The 20,496-nt window shown below is 37.8% G+C and overlaps 1 protein-coding gene across 1 annotated transcript in view; it reads right to left on the bottom strand.

Moving 5' to 3' along the window:
• The window catches only part of aqr (aquarius intron-binding spliceosomal factor), a 48,458-nt gene continuing 27,962 nt past the window's right edge, over positions 1-20,496 (bottom strand). Inside the window, exons 28-36 of the mRNA XM_032547034.1 lie at positions 18,991-19,128; positions 18,828-18,899; positions 18,400-18,587; positions 18,140-18,311; positions 15,201-15,371; positions 7,071-7,156; positions 2,426-2,600; positions 657-761; positions 1-448 (exon numbers count right to left, since the gene is read on the bottom strand). Coding sequence (XP_032402925.1) covers positions 188-448; positions 657-761; positions 2,426-2,600; positions 7,071-7,156; positions 15,201-15,371; positions 18,140-18,311; positions 18,400-18,587; positions 18,828-18,899; positions 18,991-19,128 — 1,368 coding nt within the window. The 3' untranslated portion in view covers positions 1-187. The remainder of the gene's footprint in view (positions 449-656; positions 762-2,425; positions 2,601-7,070; positions 7,157-15,200; positions 15,372-18,139; positions 18,312-18,399; positions 18,588-18,827; positions 18,900-18,990; positions 19,129-20,496) is intronic.

Raw genomic sequence — 20,496 nt, 5'->3', positions numbered from 1 at the left:
TAAAACGATTTTAGTTTCTTTAATAAAGTACTAATGGTTACAAAAATCACCTGCTTTAAAAAAAAGGTAGCAAGAAAACATCACAAGGATCTTTGAGAAGCAGAAAACAGATTCAGTATCAATGTCATCACATGTTTTCAATGAAAAATATAATTTCTCCAAGTGTAGTAGTCCACTAACGGATCCTCTACTGCTCTTCGTCATCCTCCTCCTCTTCACTGTCGCTGTCTCTGCCTGGATGCTCTGGCATCTTCGTGTGGTCGACTGTTTCCTGGTCCCCCTCTTCCTCCGTGGTCTTCTCTGTGTTTGGCTCAGGGTTCGCAGCTCCTGGGGTTTCCTGCTCCATGGGAGTTTCTGGCTGTGGTTCTGCGGAGCTACCCTGCTCTGTCTCGACTGCAGCGTCCTCCTGAGATTGTTGTGGAGGCAAAGCCAGTTTCTGCTGTTGCTGCTGAGAAAGATAAAAACACAAGGATATTTAACAAATGAAATATTTTCACAGTAATTTTGGTAAAATGAAAAGAGTTGTTCTCTATACGTATGAATATAAATACTATTTATTTCTTGATTGGACATTTTTTTTAGAATAGTAGTATTAGAAGTGGTTACAATTGTTTTTTTTTACACATTCTAAGATAATGGTCCTGAAAGGTGTTTACCTGTCTGTACTTCTGGGAGGTCTGCATCATGTGCATGTACATGTTGTACACAAAGTTTGTCATCTCTGGCATGTCCTTGATGATCCGGTCGGGCTGCTCATCCCTCTAAAGGAGAGGAGGGGGGAGAAAAAGGCAATTTGATGTTTCAGAATAGTAATGAAATCAAAAACTCCTTGTATCTTGTTAGGGATCATTCATTAAGTTACCAATGGAGGTTTTATGGATTTACAGCAAAATCAGTGACAAAATTACATTTCATCCCCGAACACAAATTTTCCTTGCAGCTCCCACTTCTCACTGGCTAATGAAACCAAGTGCAGAATGCAGAGTCAGTAATTCGACAACATTAGCATGCAGACCATTTCTTCCAGCCTAAACTGCAGAGAGAGATGAGCAGAATATTTTATCTGCTGATAAGACTTTTGCTTTGCTAACAGAGAAGATCCTCACTGGAATCCTGCTGGCATCACGTCAAAGTCAATGAGACACTTGATGACTACAACTTAAATGTGGAAGAATTCTCTGTAGCGAAAAGTTAATAAAACTTGTTGCTTTACTGTAATTCAACTCACTAAACATACAGTGCCATGAAAGAGTAACCGTTCCCTTATATAAGGCTTCTATTTTTGTCACATTTAACCTCTTCAGATTGCAGAATAAATTGTAAGAACAGAGTAAATACAAAAAGCAATTTTCAAATGACTATTTCAACCATTAAGAGAAAAAATCTCTCCTAACCAACCTGGCCCTTTGCTTAATGAGTTAATGATTTACCCAACCCAACAGTTTCCATCTAGCAGTTGCCACTCATTTTTTCACAATATTTACCTGCAGTGACGTTGTCAACATCCTCACCACTCCGAGGAAAGTTCACCACTATTTCATGCGTTCTCATTTTAAATATAATGGTTTCCATTGGTGTTCCCTGCTGTCAATCTAAGATGATTTTATAACCTTTTTCAGATCAATATGTTGGTGACTTTAGTTCTCATCTGTTCTTAAACGTCTTTAATTCAGAACAGAAACAAAGTTTTGAGACTTTTGGCCACCTTCATGTTGTGCAACAGCTGCTTTTTGAGTGATTTTTATTAGTTAGTTGTTCCCATATGACCATGATAGTCTGGATAGCTTTTTCACCTTAATTAATTTAAATGATCTTAAAACATAATTAGTTATCTGTACAATGTAAACACATTGCTGCAACATTGTGTGCAAATACTCCTGTGAACCAAGTCAGCTTGCGATTTAGTAAGGCCAAATTGCTCGTTATCCTTACGGTCGTGCGTGTTAGCAGCAAAGGTTTACCAACTGTAGATGGACAGGCTAAGCAGGGGCCGCATGTGTGTACCCAAAAGAGCTGTCCCTCGTGGGGATGAACACTCGAGATTCAGAGAAAGTGTCAGAGGCTGTGGGGTATTTTAGACTGCCCTGTTGCCACAGCGCGCCAGCCACTGAGATGCAGTGACCAGACAACAGCCGTGTCACGCTGGTCTGGCCCAAGGTTTTATTGTTAGATCTTTGGGAGTTAAAAATAGCCAGGCCTGTGTTTCCCATGCTCACAAAGGGCCCCTGCACACTGATGTTAACTCTCTGTGTAAAGTAGCAGAAGGTATAATAATGACAGAGTGGCACCGGATGGAGAAATAATTTAAGGAAGAGGAGACTAGCATGGATCTCAATACATTTGCCTGACTCATGATAAGGAAGGTAAACGGATTACGAGAGAATAATTGATCCAGAGAGCAGAGCATGCATGTGGATGTACATACAGGCTGTTCCTGGCTGTAGTACTCGTGCGGTCTGATGTGTAGCTGCAGTGGTCTGCCAGTCAGTTGCTTGAAGGCGGGAGTCAGCTCAAAGCAGTTCTCGAACAGTGACACCCGAGCAAAGATGTACAGACCCAATCTGGCTCTTGACATGGCGACCACAAGACGCCTCACATCCCTGTGGAGAGAGGAGAAAAAAAAAAAACACAGCTGAGAATTGGTTTGACATGAAGTTGGGGGGGGGGGGGGGGGGCAATATTCAAAGAGACATGAGTGGGAGGGGAAGAGGTCTGTGAAATTATCATGTGCAGAGGAATAGCTAAAACTTAGATCAGGGTTAAAGGATACAGTAGAGACAGAGGAAAAAAAGGCTATGTAGCGTGGGAGGAAGGAAGGTTTAAGGAAGGATAAGAGGGACTAGGTGAGTGGGACAAATACAGAAGATGAAAGAAAAATAAAGGAAAAGGAGGCAAGAGGGAACATAAGCAGAGGAAGTGGGAGAGTAGAGGAAGGGGCAGATTTAGGTTACTTTTTCTTGCCATCTAAGAGAATTAAGAGATTAAAAAAGACAGAGGAGTAATTTCTCTATGAAGAAAGAAAAATCCCACTTGGCTTGTTCTAACACATGTGTTAATGTACTCTGCTGTCAAGGAACGCAACAGAAAATCTAAATACAGCCCCCCTTCAAGAGTATTAGCATTTCTGTTTCCAATGTTAATTCTACTAAAATCCCTTTTACGTAGATGCTGACAGACACAAATTCTCTATTACAGATACTAATTTTTAAAATTCAGGGTGGCTTCTTGCCAATACTTAAGACCAAGTTTATTTTAGCTAGCCTTTATGATTATTGTCACCTTTAATTTATTTTTTTTCTAAGGAGGCTGGTTCTGTATGACATCATTACCTCTTTTGGTTGTGAATGAGCTCTCCTGCAGTCAATGTTGGTCAGAAACTATTGTCAACTTGACTACATCTACCAAACTAAAGGCTTTGCAATGAATCTGAAGGTTTGGGAGGTTGTCCTCTAAAAGTAACATTTATATTTAACAAATATTTAAAAGGCTCTAAAAAATAAGAATGAGTCTTGACATTTTTACTGGTAGTGCTTTTCGGAAGTTAGAAAAAAAGATGACAAAACATATAGATGTGTAAATCTGTAACTGTCATGTTGTATTTACTCTAACTTGTGATTTACAGTAATTTTTCCATATTGTCCTCATACTCTAACGAAAGAAAAAAAATGCTACACTGCTCCAATTTAGAATAAATACAAACAGAAGGTCTCTCAGAGTAATTTTGATTTTAGCAGTAATGGACAGAGTGGGAATCGAATCGGCAAACCACCAACAGAGGGATGAACTCCATCCACATCGTCCCAACATTGTAGTTTGTGACAACGTTTGAGGGATATAAATAATGTGGCAAAGAACTGTTCTATAATTTCTCCTTGACAACGCAGGTTTGGAAAGAAAAACAGACAGACCTGCATGTGAACACATCATGAACCCAAAGGCAAGATGCACAAAAACTATGCTGAATGTGAACTGTATCCACCTACTCTACTGTATTACAATTAATTCAATGCAAATCATACAAATCCAAGCAGAAACAGTAAACTATGTTTGTACTTTTAGTCACTGAAGAATAAGGATATAACTCATAGTTATGATGGAGCATTTATAAAATCAAGGACCTTTTTTTTGAGAATATGGAAATGTATTCTAAAGTGTAAAATAAGTCCAGCTGAACAACTTGGCAGATTAAGAGAAGTAATCCTTTAAATATGCATGATGAGTTTCATGAATATGCAAAAAAGAGATTTTTGTCCAAAAAAAGAAAAAAAAAAGGCTTTTGGGAGCTGCTGTGTGGCATTTAGTATTTTAACAGCTCATACCAGCATAATATTGAGATTATTGCAGAAATTAATGCATAGTTCAAAAAAGAGGTTCACTGCTACAAACTGGAGAACTAAATGATCATTTTTTTCATATGCAAAATATGCAATAAAGAGTCTGAACCATGGAAGACAATACTGTGGAGGACATGAGCCAATCATCGTAGCCTGTGGACATGGCAGTGTCGAGAGATGCCCACCTGGGCTGTGCTGAGACACGACGGGGCAAAGTGGACGAATAGCTACCCTTTGTGTGTCCACGTGTTTGTGTGCATCTGTGGCCTGTGTGCATCCCTGTCAAAGTGTGTGATCCTGTATGCGAGTGTGCCGGTGTGCATCAGCAGGAAGGATTCTCCTGTCAAAGCCAGGGTCAGTTCATCATATGGTCAGCTGTATGCAGTTTGGTTGTCACGGCAGCAAATTGTCAAGAGGAGAGATGCAGGATCAGAGGAGAGGAAGAGGAGCATGGCTTATGAGGGTGAAGTTAGTGGCAGACCACAGTGATCCCAGTATATCTCGGTGATCCTTTCAGAGGTAACTGTGCCTCTAACATATGAATGAATCGCAAGGAAAGTAGTGTAAAAAGTATTTGCTGTATCTATATTACTGTGATTAAAGAACAACTGTTTGAGATGCACATTTAAATATATTTTGATGGATAAGAAATCCTATGAACAAATATTTTAAGATTTTAAAAAAATTAAGTATGAGACTTATGTTTGCTAGTAATCATAACCAACTTATGCTTAGTGATCATAATGAAATGTTGGACATTAAATAGATGAAGGATGATGATAAAAGGACTAGTAATAAAAACAGGTGAATAAAATATATTCTGCATGTTTTTAAAGAAAATATGTGATTATGCTTCTTGACCTTTAAAATAATTTCCTAAAGCTAAATCAATAAAAAAGTCATAAATATTTTTAGAAATTGCTTCCTAGTTTCTGTCATTTTCAACAATTTCTTTCTTAATAAAACTACAAAGATGAACCTCTCATTACGCCGCCTCTGGCTGTTCATAAACCACCAATCCAGATGGTCATGTTCCACACACATTAAAGCATTCATAAATAAAGCTGGCTTAGCAGGACCACAGGAAGGGTGGAAAAAACACTCCTGTTCTTCAGGATAAAACAACGTTATTATTCCATTGTTTAAAGACATTTTTGATGCACAAGTTATATGCAACGCTGCACCCAGTAGTGTTCAGGAGAAGAGAATTGCTGAATTTGACTGCAGTGAATGATGACAAAGATCAAACTCCAATACGCTGTGTGTGTGTGTGTATCTGTCTATATAACTGGGTTTGTATTGGATTGATTTGAGTGTTAATTAAATAGTCTATGACAAACATTAAGTAGGATTATTTGGGTTTGGATGAAAAGAATAATTTGCATAAGATGAGTCAGCTAACTGTTAGTCCCAATTTCCTAATATGATATTCTTGCTTTGGGATTGGCTGAGTCTGGTAGTATTCTTTATTTTACTGTTGTTCCATGACAACAGTAACTGAGGTGAAATTACAGTATTGCCTTGTTTACTTAAGTCTCATAAAGTAGCAACCTGAGGATAAGAAAAAGTTTTTTTTAATAATTTCATGCAGGCTCCAAGTTGATGAAATGTGATGAAATCTGGCAGGCTTGGAAGCAACACTTTCTGCAATATTCCCAAATGAAATAAGAATGCATGCTTTAATATTGCCAGGAAAATCCACATTCATGTTGAGTGTTATCACCAATAGTATGAAGCTGACTGAAAACTGGGTTTTGAGGACTTTGATGTTCAGTGCTGCCATAAATCATCCACAGAACTGCTGCAATGCTATCCACTGACCAATCAGAAATACTCTGAATGTGGGCATGCTAGGGTGTGAAATGTGTGCAATAAGATCAGATAGATGAGAAAAAGAGAGAAGCATGCACTGCCAAAAAAGATAAAGTATATTTATTGTCAGGGACACCAAGTCAATTCCCTATCTGTGAGATAAAAAATGGCCTTTTAAGTGTCTTGTTTCTGCCACCTAACTGGTCCAAGATGAGGGCTGATGTGCAGAGAGAGAGAGAAAGAGAGAGATAGTACTCAGCTCTAAAAGGAATGGCTTGTTATTTGCTCTGGAGTACCAATTTGTTGGCTGTCCAATACAGCGATAAAGCTGTGAGCTGTGCAATTCCAACAGTAGCTAATGTATATCAGAGCAAATAGCCAGCATAGCTAACTGAAGTGCAGTGGATGAGTTCAGCCTCAGCTCCCTGATAATAAACCATGTGGCATATAAAGTGTAAGGAGCTCATTGAGATTTCATGGCAGCAGAAAGACCACTAGACCACACATCAGTGGAATAAGGAATGAAGGGAGAGAGTCAGGAGCAAACGAGGGTCTAGGCCTAAGATGAGGGGCACGTAATGGGACAGTCATGGTGTTAGAGACTATTTTAATCTTCTTTTGGCAAACTTTCTTGTGTAAATAAAGAGGTTCCAAAAAATCTTTTGCAGCTGTCTCTATGGTGATCAGGATTTAAGGATGGATGGCTTGAAGGATAACACTTCAGAAAAAGGGAGTATGAAAATCAAAGTATTTTTATACTATTAAAAATTAAATCTATTAAATAAAAGTATAAATAAACATTCCCATAAAGACAGCATAAAAAAATAGAAGTTGCATTTACATAGGTAATATTGTAGAACAGCTACTGAGATTTTTTTTATATCAGATACATTTATTCTGCTTTGCATGAACTGGAATAATCACCTTAGGTGTCCCACAGCTTTGGTACGAACCAGCGAGAGGATGATGTAGTCATTCTGCTGACCCTGGAACCTGTCCACTGTTGTAATCTGCACACACACAAGCACATTTTTTATTATTCAATAAACCCAAAGCACATCTGCATAAATTTGAAAGATTTGCTAAACAAGCTTCAGCAGCTAAGATGCTTTGCAAAGTAAATGAATGCGTTTTAGCCAGGTGGAAAGTTTTTTCCTGAAATGTTAAAAGAAAATATGAGTGAGCCTACTTTCCCTCTTCGCTTCTTTTCTGGTTTCTTTCTTTATTTTTGAGAGGAGAGTGATAAGAAGCCGGCGTCTTCTTGATGGGCTGTTATCGCTGAGGGCCACATGGGCAGCCAAAAGAGTTAATGCGGCTTAAAGGGCATTTGCTATCACTAGCGTCTTAGTGGGGCCTCCTGAGAACCAGATCCAAGGTAGTAGGGGGCCATGCGGTTAGCCTCAATCAAAGGTTATTTTCAGAGGAGAGAAAATGCCTGAAAAGTACTTCTATGTGAGACTTTTCACTTTAATTCAAGCTGCTGGCAACTGTACTGACTTCAACACATGAGGAACATAAATGTGCTTTTATACATTACAAAGTAAAGATATGGCTCCTTGTAAAATCTGAAGTAGTTAACTTACAGGTTCCCTTGGAACTAAGAACATTATTTAATACACATAACATACACAGTTGCATTATCTAATGAAAGTTAAAAAATAAGACTTAATTTGTTGACCACCAAAAATGTGTAATTGTAGATAAATGTTCATTTCTGGCACTCTGATTTGTTCACAAATGAAAGAAAGATTTTTTTGGATAAACATCCCTGAAAAAAAACACCAGACTTCTGATTTACAGAAGTGAGGCATGAATAAGCATGCACTTCAATGCTGTTTTTCTTTTTAAAGTTCATACAAAAATCAGACAAAAGTTGGGCGTGCCGTGGCGGCGTAGTGTTTAGCGCGACCCATATTTGGAGGCCTTGAGTCCTCGACGCGGCCGTCGCGGGTTCGACTCCCGGGCCCGACGATATTTGCCGCATGTCTTCCCCCCTCTCCTTCCCCATTTCCTGTCAGCCCACTGTCATATAAGGGACACTAGAGCCCACAAAAAGACCCCCTGGAGGGGTAAAAAAATCAGACAAAAGTCATGGACCTTTGTCAGATTGTTACCATATGGATAACTGATAGTAGTACTTCTATCAAGAAACTAGTACATGTATTTTTTAAAAACATTTAATGGTTGGTTTAAAACTAAAATTCTGTAAATTGATGTAGCACTGTCTGTCCTTAGAAAGAAAACTGAAAACAAAACTTCAAACCTCAAAGAATACCTGGTCAGACCTGAGCTGAAGAGAGATTTAAAAAAAAAAAACTGAACGAACATTGGACATACAGTACAGAGCAAAAGTTTGGACACACGGGTGTGTCCAAACTTTTGGTCTGTACTGTATGTCTAAAACAACATTTTTCAATGCCTCTTTTTGTATTGGCACCATCCCCGAGTGAAACAGGTGTGAGAATACACGGATAAATCCAGATACAGAGATATACAATATAAGATAACATTTATTCTCACTGTCTGACTTAGCTTAAAACCAGAAAAACTTTTTCCGCTTTAGGTGAGAAACAATTTTCCATTGTTAAAATTTCATCTGAAAAGCCACTCATAGAGGAAGAGGCCCTTAAACAAAGCAAACATGAGAAAAATCCAGATTAAGATGATGTGTGGATTCTTTAAATGGCAATTTTAAAGTATAAAACCTGTGGCTAAAAGTAAAGATATTGTGATTCTGGGTTTTCTCAAGATCACAAAGAGAACCATTCAGCTAAAGGGGATGTTTTTAAAGAAATGTGCTAAATGACATTTTATAAATCCAAGAGATTTTTACACTACTCAAATAAAGAAAAAAAAGTGCATAGACAAAAGTTGCTCTTCGGAATCATTACTATATGGAACACGTGGCTTTACAATAGCAATGTTCAGAAGAATGTAAAGCCCAACACAATGAGGTTAGTGTGTCCTCTATAGATGCTCACATTAGAACAGATCAATAGACCTCCATCAAGAAGCTGCACAGTGCTGGACTGGATACCTCACTCATGTTATATAAATCTTGCAGTGGCTGGAACTTTCTCCGATCTCATAATCCAAAGTAACTTGGAACTCCCACAGAACACCCTATCTTCGGTAAAAAGTAATGTGTTGAGTGTGTCTGTGTGTGTGCTAAAAGGTATTTATTTATGTCTTCCTGATGTTTATGTTTTTGGCTTGTGCAAACTCACCTGCAAAAATATGTTGTGTTTTTAAGCACATGAGGAATCGTAGACTGTATATCCGCATGCATAAACGTATGCCTCTCACACCACGAGATGTGAGAAGCTTTTGACAGGTAGTTATTCTTGGCCCGCAGACACGGACGCCTATCGACATTCTCCCAAAGGTATAGCTTTTTGCATGGTGTTTAGTTATTTATGAGAAATCTTCCTGCGAGAGAATCACAGAGGTCATGTCAATGTGACACACACACACGCCTGTGGACATGCAGGAGCACCATTACCTATACTGTGTGAGACACACACACACGCAACCCCCCCCCCCTCCCACACACGCACACACAACTATTTACAGGGGATCATTTTCTACCATCTTGTCTTTCTCCTTATTGTCAGAACAAGAATGACACACTGTCTTTCAGCTAATAGACAACCATGGAGTGTTGCACTCTTTTTGGTTATTTAATCCATTCTGCTACGTAGCATTGGTTGTAATCACTGCTGGGAATGTGCAGATTAAGTTAGATTTTTAAACTATTTACGAGGCACGAGGAACAACAAAATCAATAGTGTGCCTTATTTTTGTGGGCTCTTGATGACTTACTATTTATGACTTAAAGTTTAAAAAAAACAGAACAAAAACAGAATGCAGGAAGATTTTCCTCTAATGACTATTATGCAGCATTTAGACATCCTGATTCATATTTTATGAATGAAAGGTATGCACCTTTCTTTATGTTATTACATTTACTCTCTCTCTCCAGTAATATAGTTTATGGTAACGTGAAAGAGCCAGAGATGTGCAGAGAATGAGAACAGAGACCTTAAGTAAGAACACTACTTCATTTCTCTTCTACCCATGTTATATGTAAGAACATAAATGGATGACTCACAATTCACCATTCAAGCTTTGACCTGATGATACAGATATTAATTTCACTTTATGAAATTTAAGAGAATTAAAATATTGTTCTTAAGTAAAACAACAGTGCTAAAAGAATATTTTATTTTTATATAAGGAGCAGGAAACAGTGTTTCACTGTAACAAAATTTTATTAACAAAATGTTCAAGTTTTAATTCACTGGCTTTAGAGACGGAGATAAATCTTTATTGTCATTGTCACAAGAACAACGAAATTTAAAAAGTGCCATCAGTCAGTGCATATGCTTAAAAACAAAAAATAACTGTCTCACAATTCACACACAATGTAAGAAATAACAAATAACTGGTAAAAAAAAACAAAAAACAAAAAAAAAACAACTAATAAATAAGAATAGCCACATTCTCACATTTAGGATACAATATTAGCAACTACTGCATTTAGTATTATTAAAAGGTGAGTCTGTCAGTCAGATTTGTATTCCCCCAGTAAATGTAAACCCTTAGATTAACTAAAGATTTTAAAAAAGGCTACCAACATTTCCAGATGTGGAATGTGTTCAAATACAGGACAAATCAGATAATTTTTTTCTGGTATTCCACTCAGCCTTCCTGTTTTCTTCTTTAAGTCTTGCTTCATCTTAAACTTAATTAACTACAGTCATGACTAGACTCATCCTGAAAAAATATATTTTCAAGCAAATAGCTTCCTATAACTCTGTGCTTTCATGAAACAAATGAAACACCTTGACATTTTTGAAAATAGCAAACCTTGAGGGGGTTTTTTTCACAAGAGTTTTGAGGTCAATGTGACCAGAAAGAACTGTGTTTGGATGGGGAAAAAAAACAAGACAATCATCCAGTTCTTGTCAGGAACAAATTTCTTAGTTGTTTATCTATATAAAACTTTAATATTGAAAATCCATTGTAACACTAAGCAATTAAATGTAAAAGTAAAAAAAAGAACTTTGTTGAAAGTATACGAAACTGGCTTATTGACATTCAAATGGAAATGTAGGCAAATGCCTCTCCTTTTGAGACTCCAACTGGTGCTAACCAGGATTTCCCGTCCTACTGAGTCTAATTAAAGCCATCAAAGTAAAGTAAGCAGGCTGCTGACATTTGCTTGGTTTTAGCAATTGTGACACACTGTCAAACACACTGTGGACCTGGTGCTCAGCGCCTGACCTTTCAGCCGCTCAGCATTTTTCTCATAAGAGTCCCTCTTTCCTTTTCATCAAGCGTCCTGTCTGGCCATCCTTCATTTCAGCACATCTAGCAGCCTGTCACTCTTGTCACTGTATCACTGGGTATGCACACTGACTAAGGATGCGAGGACTTTGACTGATGCTTTGTCTTGACTTTGCAAGACATCTTACATGGCTAAGCACAATTTTGGGCTCACTGTCAAAACAAGGAATATAGTTCAAGAGAAAGGATGGAGGTATGGTTGCACAGCAGAAGCTTTAGATAAGAATAAGAAATGGAAGTAAACACTTTTGCCCTGCAGGTGTCCAACGCACCGTTAATTTGGCACTCAAACTGATACCGTAAGTGACTCAATGGGATCCACTTCCGCTGACCCATTTTCACATTTTAAGAAATAGCTAAGAGGCTGCTTGAAGCTTAGTTAGAGATTCAGTTAAGCCCAAATATATTTATACCCTTGTGCAGATTCATATTTAGGTAATCTTCTAATTTTACTGACATGTTTATTCAGACTGAAAGTTGAAATGACCTAGCCAAAGGGTCTGAAACTTCAATGACCAAAGACATTTTTGCCCCATAGTGGGACAGTTGGCAGCACCGTTTCCTTGCAGCAAGAAGGTCCTGGGAATGAATCCCAAATGGGACCTTTCATCCAAACTCTGCATGGAGTTTGGATGTTCTCCCTGTGCATATGTGGGTCTTCTCAGGCAGGACTGGCAACCTGTTCAGTGTGTATCCTGTCTTTCGCTCACTGAATGTAGGTAATAGGCCCCAGGTGACCCTGAAAGGACCAAAGGGTATACACGTGTAAGGCTAGATGGATGGGTAAAAATATCTAACACTGGAAATTTGTTGTTACATTTAAAGAACCACCACTTTACCTCCACTTTTAGGCTTTAAAAAAAGAGGAAAAAATAAAAGCCAAAGGATGATGAATACGTTTTCTTATATGGGATGTTGATATTTAAAAATAATTATGTTAAAAAAAGATGCAAAAAGTTATTCCTGCTACTTGTAGTGCCATTCTATTGTGAAAATTCAACCTGGATCTGGAAAAAGAGGGTGCAGTTCTCTGACCCGGTCAGAGATCCAACCATTATCTAATAGAAAAAATATTGCAAAATTTCCACTGAGGTCGGTGCGGTTCAGTTTGCTGTTATGGTCCGATGTATTTAGGAGAGCATTTCCACTTCCAGTTGGACTCTCACTGGGCAGGAGGAGCTAAAACCAAACGGCTAATGTTGAGTTATACTAGTGCGATGACTCAAGTAACCCACTAAAATGTCTCGTTTGTTGCAGTCAGTGACGTCTTTTCCGACCCCTAGTCACTGCATTGTTTTGTGTGATGCCAGTAACTCCGCCCTAACTACTGTACCATTGTCTTTTACTGAAAAGGACAACTGAAGGTCACCAAACTGACATGTAGAGATATAGAAGCTATGTAGAGATTAGGGTGATAGCAACAAGGCCTTCCAACCTGAAACACTTCAAGCTCATCGTAAAACACAAATGGTTAAAAAATGCTACCAGAAAAATACACAAAGCTTATCAGTCAATTCATTATATTTTCACAACCTTTCAACACCTTGAAAACTGACATTGCATCTCTGCTTCAGTTAAACAGCCCACAATCCTGCACTACATTACCAACAAGGTCACATTCAACAAATACCACACGGTCAACTCAACACCCTCCCGCCCCTCGCAAAACACATACACCAACAGCAACAAGATGGAAATAAACTGGATTGTTAATACCAGCCCAGTTTTACCTATGGGGCCGATATTGATATGTTTAAAAGGTGACCAGCATCCATCTCCACTTCCATCAATACCGATGTTACTGTCAATATATCTCTATTCCCCATCGTAATTTTCAGACCTTTCTCCAAATGTTAGCAATCAATGAGTGTATGAAAATATTCACGGCCAGTAAAGTAAAAGAACTCAAAGAGGAAAACATAATCTTTGAATTGAGCTTAATGATACAAAACAAAACAATTAGAACAGTGGGGAAATAAATTTGCCAACAAGGTGCTGAATAATCATGTTAAAAAAAGAAAATGAAAAAATAAGGAGACAACAGCAGAGTAACCGATTAACACAGGCTAGACGAATACATCATAATAGTATTTTTTAGAGATAAAAAAGGGCACAATTCACATTACTGCACCCACAATCAGTCAGGTGGTTAAAAGAAGGACTCTGCTTCATTTGGTCTCATGACCTGCAGCTGTTCCCAGAGTCTCATGATCTGATACAACTGAACAAAAAAACCTTTTATTGACAAAATTTTGTCTCTTGATGACTCAGTGCAACACATTAAAACTGAAATTCAGTAAAAATGTACAGCTGACAAATATTCTCAAAAGTGCACATAGAGCAATGTGCATATTTCATTTTCTATGGCTGAAAACAAACACCAAGAGCTTTAAGATAATTGGGGATGGACCTCATCTCATATATGAGGTTGTGAAGTAAATGCCAGTGACCATATCTTGTATGTTAAGTAGATTTACGCTTAAATGAGGTATAAAAATGTCTTCTGGGATTGAGGATTCCTTCAACATAAGGCATAAACCATATATCACCTTCAAGTTATATTACCCAAGGAGTGGGTTGTGTTGCAGAGTTGAAACACTGCAACACAACGAGTAGTGGTTGTTGAATGCCTGGCAACTAGAAGTGAAAAACATCCAAAAATGCACTTCCTAAAGATAAAAGTTGTTGTGACAATTGGTACATTTAGAGACTTGCAAGTCTCAGAATACCACCCCAAAATATAGAGTAAGAATAGAAGCATTATGTTTTATGGGTGTTCTAGAGGGAATAGAGATCATCACAAAGTAAATGGCATCCGACGGAAAGTAACATCTCAAGACATCAACCAGGAAGTTAGGAAATGAACACAAACTGGTCTTTCAAAAGGAAGCACACTGCCAAAATAGTAAAAATGGCTTAAGGACAACAAATTGTCCTTAAACTAATTAAGGACAATTTGTCCTTAATTGGACAAATTGTCCTTAATTGTCTATTGGAGTAGAAATCACACAGCTCTGAAAATTTGTGGTCAAAGCTGAAAAGCTGTGTCATAAAGGTCACATACAAACCTAACTTAGTTACACCAGCTTTGTTTGCACTGCTTAAAAAATTACTGTGCAGTAAATGTAAATATAACTTGATTCAACTGTATGTATTGTTGAAACCAGGCTCAGCACTAGGGATGTAATAATACACCCAGCATGCAAGACAAGGCAATATTTATTTCCCCCATTTTTCTGCTTCCACAAATAGTTGATGTATCATGTATCAAACTGTGAAACTTGAATTATCTGTAATCACTGTAAAAAGAAAAATCAGTTTAGGTTTGACAAGTTCACTTACTGTAGTCTTTATTTTTGTCTAAATCCAAAGTGGCCCAAATGTCAGAAAAGTATTGAAACACTGATGGTTCTTTTATTTACATAGTCAAACGTTCTCCTAAAGCAAACACTATTCTGCTTTAAAAAAGCTTTTAATTTATTATGCATTCTATGAGAACTATTACGAGTTAAAAGAGATTGATGTGTTCAACATTATGTAAAACTTTTTAAAAATAATAATAATTCATGAATTTCTTAGTGTGTGAAAAACACAGGTAGCAGCCATTTCCATTGATCTGATATATTATTTCTTTCTTTGTTCTTTACTTCACATTTGTCAGGATATAGTTTTTTATTCATATGGTGAGTAACCATTGGGACCTACCTTGTGAGGCTGCCCAAAGTAAGGGTTTCCAGCACATCGTTGGTTAATAACATCTCTGATCAGGTGCTTTTGTCCATTGTAGGTAGTGAGGATGCTGATTCGCTCCGATGGGTAGCCCAACAGCCTCATGTACATAAAGAGAGCAACAGAGTACTCCGCCTCAGCCAGGTTCTTCACAGAAAAGAAAAATAGGTAACAGAAAGATTAGAATCCGATTATTCATATTCATTTGATTGAATGCTGAGTAAAGCACCACTCAGACAAAGAGTGAAGAGGCAAATGAATTTTTCCGTGTCTTCTAAATCACTTTGGAGTCTGTTAACACTTCAGCAAATTCGAATTTAAGATAATTTATCTTACTCCAGAGAATAAACTCAACTACACACATATCATTTACTTTCTGTAGAAAGTTTTGCAGATATAGAATTTCTTTTTTTTTTCCCCAACATACTGCTATGATTTCTCATCTGCTGTTCAGTCAGATAAAGCCGAGCCAGAGCACAACTAATTCGAACTGGAAAATCAAAGGTTTAAAGCAGGTGAAACTGAAAATAAAGACATTTTAATAACAGTTAAACAATGATATGTGTTAAGTAAACATATTCAAATTAAAATCGTTCTTGAAAGAACAGAGTGTCCATAAAATTAATTGTTGTTGGTCATTTACTAACTTTCCAAATGACACATTTCTCATCTCTGTGTTCTGGCTCCAAGATCGTTCTTTGCCTTTCAAATGTGACCAGAAAAAGAAAACAAGCCAACTGTATGCATTATTCATTCAGTTTCAATTAAACGTGGACTGCAGCCTCACATCTTTGCTAGTAATTTATGCAGCTTCATTAACAGCTTCTGATCCAACTTCAGTGGAATCAACACATCAAAAACAATGGGAGCCTTTGTTCATTTTCTCCCATTACCTGCCACCAAATGAAGCATATACATGTATTTATTAAAAGAAATCATGTTGGATCTTGCACATTTTGAATTTTGCAATTATATACGCTATCAATTTGGCATCCTTTAGAATTGAGAACAATTATAGCAGGTGGGATATTTGATTCAAGCCAATCTCTCAGAAAATCTTAAATATTCATCTTGCCTTGAAAAAGAATTATCTTAATTTCCCTCAAGCAATCTACAAAAAGTCAGCTACAGCTGTTCTGGTTCTTGCAATATCACAAAAGAGCTATGATACCTGAATCACAGTCGGGGTTACAACTCAGAACAAAAAAATCTGCCAGAAATCTTCTCAATTATTATATTTTAAAAGTTGGATAAAGACAACTAAATGTTATATCAGACCTAGTTAGGAAAAGCTGGACATAATTTGCAGACTTTATGGCTGCAAATTGAGATAGTTAAATGAAAAACATTTTAATACGACCAAGTATTAAAATGGTTGTGCTCCAAGTGTGGAGCGCTTAGAAACCAAAACAAGCAGTCCGAATGTAACTTCATGCAGTTGAAACCGGCCCACAAAGAGAACATAAAGACAGGAGGTTATGAAAGAATGTCACAGTGGTGGAAGAGCCACGGATGATTTAAACAAGTTATTTTCTTTTAGCCTGTTGTGTTTTAAATAAACCAACCGGACCAGATATGGGCTGTGAAACTGAACTATGAGAGAAATGTGGATTGAAGAAGACTTTTCAAACAAATAAGAATCTTGCTGAAGTATCAATAAACTGAAAACTAATATGGAAAGTGCTTTAGCAAATGAGGTGAAGAAGTAACGCACTACACTTTCTTTATAGATGATCTGTTCAGAGTTAACGCACAACAGTGGTTGTAGTGGTGTTTGCTCAGCTGTGGGAGGTATTCAACAGGGACTGGAAACAACAGCTTCTCTTGTGTCAGCCATATTCCCCACCGTTTCCTAGCAAAGTTAATGTGTGTGCATGTGTGTGCTTCAGAGTGATCCTAGTAATTCCCTCGAGGAACCTGGAAATGGCAACAGCAAATGGAGTTGAGTTGCATGTGACCTGGTGCTTGAGAAGTGCACATGCTCTGCATTTAAGGACAAAAGGAAGTTGTACTCCTCATGGAGCAATATGATTAAACTAATTGGACAGACAAGTAAAATATTAAAGAAACTCTTTCTATTTTATTTTAAGAACAGTTTTTTTCCTGAAATAAGACCCTGCAGCTGTTCCATATGTCTTTGTTTTCATCAAAACCATTTTGAATCTGTATGCAAGTAGTTTTGCATCTCGTCGTTTAAAACATTGCTGTTGCCATCTGCACATTTGTAAATCTTCTCTTATTGCAATAATATATTTGGAAATAATATTTAGGAATGACATTTGACATATTGAAGAGGTTGGTGCAAAAGAAAGAAGAGCTTATGAACCCAGCCCACTGCCCACGCTCTGTCTCTGAGTCTTAGCAATGTCATGATGAAATGCAATCTGGCTCCGGTGTAAAGGACAGACCCACTGCTCTGTTCTGGACAGCTGTGGGCAGCACACTTGGCACAGTGATCAATATAGCATGTAAACTGATAGAAGAACCACTGGAACATAAAAATTAATGAACTCTTGTCCAACCACCAATTTAGAGGACACACTTAAAGGGGAGTGATGGAGATGATTTCATGCTACATCAGTTTTAAGTCTGCAGGTGTGTTTGTCTTTGTAAAAGACAGTAAATTCTGTTCTGGAGGAGCACAAGACATTTTAGCTGATTTGACATTATGTTGCCAATGCTCCGCAGATGTTAGGGATAGAGATGTTGTGCTTGTACTAAAACTTTACAAGCTGAAGAAACAAATCAATGTGGACTCGTACTCGTAAGTGTTTGAGGATAAAAATACTCAAACACTTTGTTTACCTCATCTTAAACCCCAATAATTAAGATATTTGTTTTGATCCAGCTTGCAATGTGCACATTAAAATGGTTAAAGAACAGTTGATGATGTTTTAAGGGTGTTGCATACTGACCTGGTAAAAGTAAGGGTTGGGTTCAGATTCTCCCACCCCATTAAAGTCCTCCACATTAATCAGCTGGAAGTCAAAGGTCAAGCCAGGGTTGGGTACCTGGAACTCAGGAAGCTGCTGAACGTGAGGCAGGTTTCCAAGGTGTTTATAGCGCCAATTGTAAAGGTTACAAAGGCTGAGGAGAGAAAACAGATGTATAGAATTCAAATTCCAAATTAGATCAAGCCAAATTACCTCCTGCTCTTTCTTTAACTATGACCTACCTTGCACGCGCACGGCCCTGTGCATCCAAATCTACGGTAGGAACCCCCAACCGTACAAATCTGGTGAACAGAGACTGCTCCATGTTGGAGTACTTCTGGAATGCCATGTTCTTGATTACTGGGGGCAGCTGGTGGTGGTCTCCGATCATGATCCAACGCTTCAGCCTGCTGTAGCCATCCTGTGGGTTCTACAGACAACAGGAGATAACAAGTTGGAGGCATTTGCACAAGTTTAAAAATACACTTTTTACACATGTACTTTAAGAAGAATAGGTAATGTACACAGAAAAATAAGTGTTAACACTCCATGTATCAACATCCGACTTGAAAAAGTATAATCAGTGTGAACATATAACATTTAACAGAATTTCAGTCATCTCATTTTGTCAAACTCTATTAATTTGTTTTTTCAGATAATAGTAAGTTACCTGCAACAGCAGAGGGATGAATGTCTCAATCTCAAGAATCTGTGCAGACTCTTCCATCAGGATGTTGTCGTACTAATAAATAGCACAAAAATCTGGTTTTACAACCCAAATTGGAGGTAAATATATACATTCCTCCTGGTTGCTATCAAATTAGAAACGTTACCTTAAATCCTAGCTCCACCAGGTCATGACGTTTGAGTGCAGCGTGTGTGCAGGTCATGGCGATGATTTTAGCTTCCTTCACCAGGAGATACTTGGAGCGGTCCAGTCCACTCCTCAGCAGCTCAAAGGCCCTGAACTCCTGTCAGATGAGAACGAAAGTAGTGATACAGACTTTAAGAACTGTTCATTGTGGTATTTTAAAAAGTGGGTGTAATAAATGTTAATTTTTGTTATATGTATAACCTTGCCTTTTGCGATTGCTGCCCAATCCCTTAAAAGTACTTTGTGTAACACGTATGCATGTGAAAAGCGCTCCATAAATCAAATCTGATTTGCTTAATAAAAAAAAAAAGAAAAACATTATAAAAATGACAAGAAATTCAAAGCCTAAAAAAAAAGAAACAATGACAAATGAGGCTGGAAGAGAACTGGGTTTTATTTTGAAGTTATAAAAAAAATGCAAAGCTCACTGTTAAGAGATCTGCAGCAAAAAGTGATTATAGGGGTGCTGCTGCATACATTTTTATCTAATGCATTTTTTTAGAAGTGAGGTCATATTGTGGTGCATTGATAAAAAAAATCCAACAAGCTCCACAGTGTGATAAATCTCTCAATATAAGCGCCCTACAGAATCCTTTTACAGGCGGATTCTATTGTAATGTGAATGCAAAAGGAAAGTTGTTAGCCCTAAAATCCACAGCAGTTTATTTTAACATGTCAATATTGTGATGTTACAGGAACGCTGAGGGGTTAAAGGAGTGCTGGAAGAATTTGTGTGTTTTCATGCAGCCCCAGGAGCTGTATAGACAGGGGAAGAGGGAAGGGAGGGCGAGCGACATTCGGACAGCGCCGTGGTATAAATATTTGATGTGTTACTATTTTAGCATTAATATTAAACCAATCAAAACATGCAATATTGATGAGGTCTACTTTTAACCATCATGCCTCCAGACTGAGGAGTAAAATTAAGATAATAAGTATTTGCAGAAATTGATGAGTGGGCAAAAGAATGAAATAAAAAAGCTGGAAGAACTATAAAGGAGGTCACATATCTACACATAAACTCCTAAGGAACAATAAATCACAATACATTACAGAGTACTCTCATGACAACTTATTTAAAACTGCTTTTCCATTCAGAAGTGAAGACAGATCAGCAACTGCAGCAGGATGTTACTTTTGCTACCTTGCGCCACGTACAGCACCCTCTCTTAATGGGCGAGCAGATTTCACTGCAGCATGGGTGAGGCCGAGGGAGGAGGGAGAAGTGCTGCGATGCAGTGAAACAGAGGCCAGCCAGATAAATCAAGGTCACCACACGACACATGTCGGGATATTACCTCCGGCAAATAACTTTCTTTATTGCTTTTTGGAAACCATCTAGGTGTTCCAATAAATCAGAAATGTTTTCAGTTATTTCTACAGAAGTAGATGATAAGCTGAGAGAGAACTTATGATAACACTTATTCTGGTAGGTGTTGCAAGGTCTGAATTAGTATGAAAACAA

Source organism: Xiphophorus hellerii, chromosome 19 (assembly GCF_003331165.1).
Source record: "Xiphophorus hellerii strain 12219 chromosome 19, Xiphophorus_hellerii-4.1, whole genome shotgun sequence".
Taxonomy (NCBI): domain Eukaryota; kingdom Metazoa; phylum Chordata; class Actinopteri; order Cyprinodontiformes; family Poeciliidae; genus Xiphophorus; species Xiphophorus hellerii.
Note: the sequence above shows the minus strand (reverse complement) of the source record. Positions and strands in the feature narration are given on the sequence as shown.